The 6,917-nt window shown below is 43.3% G+C and overlaps 2 protein-coding genes across 9 annotated transcripts in view; one reads left to right on the plus strand and one right to left on the minus strand.

Moving 5' to 3' along the window:
* ap4m1 (adaptor related protein complex 4 subunit mu 1) overlaps window positions 1-2,957 on the minus strand; it is a 26,455-nt gene extending 23,498 nt beyond the window's left edge. Inside the window, exons 1-3 of one of the 8 annotated variants that reach the window (XM_046040251.1) lie at window positions 2,939-2,957; window positions 1,398-1,459; window positions 737-822 (exon numbers count right to left, since the gene is read on the minus strand). In XM_046040251.1, the coding sequence (XP_045896207.1) occupies window positions 737-822; window positions 1,398-1,459; window positions 2,939-2,952 (162 nt within the window). In that variant the 5' untranslated portion in view covers window positions 2,953-2,957. The other 7 variants (XM_046040243.1, XM_046040248.1, XM_046040249.1 and 4 more) reach the window with 7 other exon arrangements.
* Window positions 2,512-6,652, plus strand: rbmx2 (RNA binding motif protein X-linked 2). The gene is made up of 7 exons (XM_046040252.1): window positions 2,512-2,656; window positions 3,522-3,637; window positions 3,794-3,845; window positions 3,975-4,104; window positions 5,746-5,929; window positions 6,012-6,181; window positions 6,368-6,652. Exons 1-7 carry the CDS (start codon window positions 2,652-2,654, stop codon window positions 6,650-6,652), a joined length of 942 nt encoding a protein of 313 aa, XP_045896208.1. The 5' UTR covers window positions 2,512-2,651.
* Window positions 6,653-6,917: the final 265 nt, after the last annotated feature.

Raw genomic sequence — 6,917 nt, forward strand, 5'->3', positions numbered from 1 at the left:
CGGTAAACGGCTCGGGTTCAGCCGTACGGACTGGAGCGAGAGTTTCAGAGCGGTGAGTTATTAATCTGTATCCATAAAGTTTTAACTGAGCTCTGTCTCTACATCACAGGAACAACTTTATGTCCACTGACTGCCTGGAGGGTAGCTAGTGTTTGGAAGGGAGAGGAGAGCTGTGTGCTGCAGCTCGCTGTTTCTGAGGGCGTGTCGGAGTCGCCGCTCGGCGAGCGTTATATGAGGCGCGTTTAGCTTTCATCCCTGTGACGTCACAGGGATGAAAGGGAAGCGGCTGGACTACAAACGAGCTGTTTTCAGTTCAGAGCAGAGTTTTCTGTGGGAGATGGGAACTCCCTTTGGGCTTTTTCACTTTGCAAACCTGTTAAATGCACAAAAAAGGTAAATAACTCAATAAAGGAGAGGGGAAAAGACAAAACGCAGGATACCAACTCTTTATTAAAAACACCAACACTAAAACTCTGTCAGTAGCATCGCGTTTCTGCTTTGCATGAATGATAAGAGCCAATTAGGAAGCCAAATATGAGTGTCTGCGTCATTGTTTTCACCTGTGCGCACTAACACGCTACCCCTGAGTTTCAAACCGGGGCTCGGCAGCGTTTTCAAAGTTCTCCGTTTTAGTCTGGACGGGAGGCGGAAACGTAGCAGAAGGTCTGCTCCCCTTTAAAAAAGGCCTCATGACGTCTTAAAACACACACACACACACACACACACACAGTGTTACCATGACAACCGGAGGCTGGTCCCCGGTCAGTGCCGTGACCTTCTCGTAGAAAATACTGACGACGTCGCTTCCTGCTTCTCCACGGACTGATGGTCAGGTTAAGAACTTTTACGACAAGAAAACAAACAAACAGAAAGTAAAACAAGACAAACCAAGAACAAATGTTCACTACGTACAAATCTGGGGACAATTTCTCACAATTCAAATTACAGCTACATTTTTTGAAGAAATTTCCCTGATTCCAGCTTCTCAGATGTGAATATTTTCCCCTTTGTGACAGTCAACTGATTATCTTCAGGTTGTAGACAAAACAAGACATCTGAGGACGTGTATATAATAATAATTGAATTGTATATAGGATTGTTAACAGATTAATATTATTGTATAGCTGTTGTCACTTAATTTTATTATTTTTTTAAATGATGTGTACTTATAATGCTGCTAGTAACCCACTAGCTGCCTTTAATTAATGATGCTTCTACCATAAATCAGTAAAGAAGTTCAATCAATAAATAAACATGATGTAGTTTAGTATGGCACAGGATTAAAGCATATAATATAAACTATAATAATGTATAAAGTGAGTACAGTATTGTGTAAAACCAAGGATCAGGGAAAAAAAACAAATACACGTTTGTGATCTGGCTTCAGGTGAGGATACAGTCTTTATAGATGAGGTGGTCGCCCTGTGAGGACAAGATGAAGACCTGAGAGATCATCCTGCTGAGAGACAGAATAAGACAAGAGACAAAAACAATCACCTATATTTCAAGTTCATCAACAGTGTTTTGTGTTCTTTAACACGGTTTTTGGCTCAAATAACTGTAATGCAGCAGCTCCCCCTGTCGTTCATTTTTGATGGTCAGTCTGGTTCCTGTCAAGTCGACAAATCACACTTTTATTTAATTACTTTCAAAAAACTAATGTTTTTAAGGAGCTAGGTAAACCCGGCGACATGCTCCGTTTCTTTCTTTTGTTTGAGGAAAAAAGCTCCCACCAAACTCCACTCAGTATTCTGCATGTTTTGTAGTTTTCTCGTCTGTAAACAATCCTGTCATTAAATATAAACACAGTATGCAGAGTAAAGGCTGATTTATCTCGTGCCGAAATGATCGGCAGTTCCAGGGGATGCTGGGGAATCCTTTAAAACGCTTTTAACGTGCACATTGTGGTTTAAAACGTTAAAAATGTGAAAAATAGCTAACTTCATGACCCTTCTTTGAGTAGCTCTAACTCCAGTTACTGCTTTACTTACCCGCAGTAGACTTGAGGTGACCTAAATGTAAAGCAGTTGAAGTTATAAATAACTTAAACTATTAACTAAGCCATGGATTGCAGTAAATAAACGTTAAAAGTAGCCTGGCTAATGCTAACTGGGGAGTAAAAACTAGCTACCCCAGCATACTTAAACGTCTAATAATTCACACAAGAGGAGTTTGTGATACACAGGTCAACGCCGAATGATTTCCACTCATACAACAGTTAAGTTCAGTATTAAACTGTCCACGGAAATACAACTTAAATGTAGGTTATTGGCATAGACTGATAAATTAGGTTATTAGCTGCCTGGCTCTCATCTGACACACTAGTGTTTACAAACCGGGTCAGCTGATGGCGGAGAGCTTCACAGCGCCACCTGCTGAACGGGCGGGTAAGTTACACGTTTTTACAGAATCTGCTTAAATAATATATTTTTCGTCGTCGTTATTCCGATAATATACAGTTTATATAAATTCAGAACAATAATGGTTTACTTATTAAGTCACTTAAACGTAGCTTATAGTCATGTCATCCAAACAGCAGGCGGCAGCAGAGGCGGGAATTCAAACGGAAGTGGTTCCTGTCAGCGAGCTAGACGATTTCCACCGTTGGTTTAATGTAGTTCACCTTCTTTTACACAGTCTACGAGTAAACCATGAAGTAAGTAAACCTTTTATGATGAAATAGATATTCGGGGTTGTGTCTACTGTTCGGCGTTTATTTAGACTGTCGTGGCATCTTTCCCCCGATGTACGCTAACCCGCTAGCTAAGCTTGTTGGTGACTAAAGTTAGCTTCATCCCTGCGCAGTTACATTCTAGTTGCCCGAAACCTCCTTTAATAATTTACCGATTCTCTTTTAATCAGCTTGTTAACACGCTTTATCACAAAATAACGACATTAAAATAAACATTTTGAAGCAGTTTTAGAATTCGGCACAAACCAATCATGTCGCATTTCAGAAAAATCAAAGTTTTGCTGTGTTTTGTTCCTGTTACTGCGCACAACGATCAGTTTTGATGACAGAGGATTGTTTTTCTTTCAGTTACTCGATGTCGGTTTATTTGGCGAGATAAAGATTGGATTCTAACCTTGCACGAAATGTCTCCACTTATCTCTCACTAGTGTAACGTTACTTTTTATGTTAATTGGGGAACACAAAATTGGACGTAGTTTGAATGGAGTCTGGCGTGAATGTTTCTCCATACAGAGGATCGCCAAAAGCTTCGCATAACTTGTGATGCTGTGTGTTTTTAGAGTGCATTTTGGGCTCTGAAAGAAAGCACATAACGCACAAGTGTGCAAGTATTGTGTTGTGACGCATCTCATGAAGGTTTAGACTTCAGTCTTGAGGGCCAGGATGAACCTGGTCCTCCCAAAATCTACAATCTCCCAGTCAATTTGAATATTTCAAATGGCACCTTTTCACTTGAACACAAGTTTAAGTGGCAGATAGGGACACACATTAATGAGAAATACAAGGGAATATGTTCCATATTGTGTCTTTTTCTCTGTCTGTTCTTCAGTCCGCTAACGAAGGTGAAGTTGATCAACGAGCTGAACGAGCGTGAGGCCAACCTCGGGGTGAAGGAGTCTGTTTCCTGGCACTCTGAGTACAAAGACAGCGCCTGGATATTTGTCGGTAAGTCCGGGCCTCCTTTGACCCTTTGAGAAAGAAAAATATTTCACTGGAGATCAACATCTCTCTTATCTCAGAAGAAGTTTTTTAGGAAGGAAATAAGGTTTATAGGGAGAGAATGGACTTGTGTCTGATCCGCTGGTGTTTTCTTTCCTGCAGGAGGATTTCCATACGAGCTGACTGAAGGTGACATCATCTGCGTCTTCTCTCAGTACGTGTTCCTGCGTCCTTTCTCTTTATTTCAACACACAGCTGTGATGTTGCTGGCTTTCCTTGCAGCCGTGGTCAGAGAACACAAGAATTCACTTTCCCTTTCTCCCCCCCAAAAAAAACCTGTCAGGTATGGAGAGATCGTAAACATCAACCTGGTGCGCGACAAGAAGACGGGGAAGTCCAAAGGTTTCTGCTTCATCTGCTACGAGGACCAGAGGAGCACCATCCTGTCTGTGGACAACTTCAACGGCATCAAGGTGACGCAGACTTTCACACGCTGCGTCCCGTCTGTTCATCTTCACAAACAAACAAACAAACAAACAAAAACGTAGAAACCAGACGGAAACGTTCGTAAGAGATTAAAGTTCATTACAGCACCTGCTGCTGTTTGACTCTCAGCTGTTTATTCACCCGCCGCCTGCACTCAGATTTCGCTGCTGGTGGTCCCTCGCAACCACTTATTAAAGTAACGATTTGAAGTTTATCCACGTTTCTGCCCAGGGTTAGTTGGTTGTAGGTTGTTGTCGTTCCTGCTAGCCTGGGGGAGAAAGGGTGAGGAGAAGTCAACACGTGTAGCCGGCTTGTTCCGATTGGATCGCTCATCGACGATTGAAGGGATGATCGGCGGTTGGTTTTTCATGCGCCGATATTAAGGCGATTTTAACTAACTCACTTTGAGAACTAAGATGACATAAAAACAGTCAGTTTTATTCAAATCAGCTTTATTGGCATGAATGTGTAACAACAATATTGCCAAAGCTACAAATAAATTACTTAAGAACAATTCATTTCATACATTTCAGTAAATAAGTAAACAAAACATTAAAAGTTGTGTTTGTGTGTAATAAAAATAATATATAAAAATTAAGTAAAAATATTAAAAATCAAAGTAAATCAATAAAACTGTAGGTGTGTGTGTGTGTGTGTGTTTAAAAAAATTAATATTAAAAATTAAATAAATGAAACAGGTGTGTGTGTGTGTGTGTGTGTGTGTGTGTTAAAAAATTAATATTTAAAAAATAATTAATTAATAAACAAAAAAACTCAGTATCAGATATGAAATTTAAAAAGAAAATACAAATAAAGGAAAAATTACTAAAATACCAAATAATCAAAATAATCATTTGAAAATGAGTACAATGATTTAATATATTTCAGTCTGAGTTTGCGCTGGTTGTCCTCAGTTCGGCATGAGAAGATATTTTTCAGCTGCACCACTCTGCGGTTTCTCATTGCCACAATATCAACGCCACACACAACATACTGTTTAATCTGAGTAAAATCATAATTCATTGCGGAGCTGCACGCGGCGCATAGACTCTCACTCAACACGTTGTCATGGAGACGTGCGTTTACAGAAGAACTAAAGCGCTGGACTTTACTCTGAGAAGTTAGTCAACACACGCCGTCAATGTCGGAGACGTTAACTTTAGAATACAGCTGGGTTGTCGAGGTTGACACGGTGTACGTAGCTGCTATCGATTGCACCCTCCTCCTCCCCGCGGCGCCACAGGGATTCTGTGCGAAACACCGCACTGCGCTTTTACAGATGTTTCTGGCGGTTTCTCTTAAAGCTAATAAGCCTGTTTCTTCCATGCTGGCATTTCACTGACTTGCTGCAACGTAACATCTGACGTAGCCATGATCAGACGATCGCCCGACCCCAACGTGTAGCTCGCTGTTGAGCCAGGTCTGTGTCTTTGGCGAACGCTGCGGCTCTCTGTAGCGGTATCTGATACCGCGGTGATGACGCTTTGTAACGTCCGTTACAGAGCACCAGAAGGAAAATGTTATATCGACACATTTAAGTGGCTAAATAACCAAACACACAAGCCCCTGTAGTTTTTACTGTTTTTGGTTCAAACTGCAGCGTGACGTCTGTCTGTGTGGCGTTTCAGATTAAAGGTCGGACCATTCGCGTGGATCACGTCAAAGACTACCGGCCTCCCAAAGACACAGAGGACATCGACGACGTGACCAAACGCCTGAGGGACGAGGGCTGTGCTCCCAAAGTCCACGAGTCGTCCTCCTCCGCTGAGGAAGACGAGCAGTACACCATCCCCGTGAAGAAGCCCAAAAAAGGTGAGGTCACTTCCTGTTCGTCTCTGTGCCAGAAACAAGAATGTTTTTTTCACTTCTTCTCTCGCTGCTTTCTCTTTGTCAGACAAGAAAGAGAAGAAGAAAAAGAAGAAGGAGAAGAAGAAGAAGGCAGACAAGGAGAAGGGGGACCGGGCGCCGCACTCCTCCTCTTCCTCACCTCCTCTTCCTCCTCCCGCCGTCAGAGTCAAAGAGGAGAAGGAAGATGCCGCCTACGACAAGTACAACCAGAGGAGGGCGCCACCGGGAGGACAACAGAACGGACAGAGAGCGAGGGAGAACGAGAGACCGCGGGGGGAGGAGGAGAGGAGGAGAGAGACAGACAGGGAGAGAGATGAAGACAGGAGGACGACTCGGGAGAGGGAGGGCAACAGAGAGGAGGACAGGTGGAGAGAGACAGACAAATACTATGAAAGACGAGAGACGGACAGAGAGGGCGATAGAAGAAGAGAGACGGACAGAGAGGGCGATAGAAGAAGAGAGACGGACAGAGAGGGCGATAGAAGAAGAGAGACGGACAGAGAGGGCGATAGAAGGAGAGAGACGGACAGAGAGGGCGATAGAAGGAGAGAGACGGACAGAGAGGGCGATAGAAGGAGAGAGACGGACAGAGAGGGCGATAGAAGAAGAGAGACGGACAGAGAGGGCGATAGAAGAAGAGAGACGGACAGAGAGGGCGATAGAAGAAGAGAGACGGACAGACGATAGAAGAAGAGAGACGGACAGACGATAGAAGAAGAGAGACGGACAGACGATAGAAGAAGAGAGACGGACAGACGATAGAAGAAGAGAGACGGACAGGCGATAGAAGAAGAGAGACGGACAGACGATAGAAGAAGAGAGACGGACAGAGACGGCGATAGAAGGAGAGAGACGGACAGGCGATAGAAGGAGAGAGACGGACAGGCGATAGAAGGAGAGAGACGGACAGAGACGGCGATAGAAGGAGAGAGACGGACAGAGACGGCGATAG

The sequence above is a fragment of the Micropterus dolomieu genome, linkage group LG23 (genome assembly GCF_021292245.1).
Source record: "Micropterus dolomieu isolate WLL.071019.BEF.003 ecotype Adirondacks linkage group LG23, ASM2129224v1, whole genome shotgun sequence".
Taxonomy (NCBI): Eukaryota; Metazoa; Chordata; class Actinopteri; order Centrarchiformes; family Centrarchidae; genus Micropterus; species Micropterus dolomieu.

Bases quoted from the DNA above. Each gene is read 5' to 3' on its own strand.
- rbmx2 (XM_046040252.1), top strand. The intron at 3,846-3,974 runs GTACGTGTTCCT...AAAACCTGTCAG, and splicing joins ATCATCTGCGTCTTCTCTCA to GTATGGAGAGATCGTAAACA. The intron at 4,105-5,745 runs GTGACGCAGACT...GTGGCGTTTCAG, and splicing joins ACAACTTCAACGGCATCAAG to ATTAAAGGTCGGACCATTCG.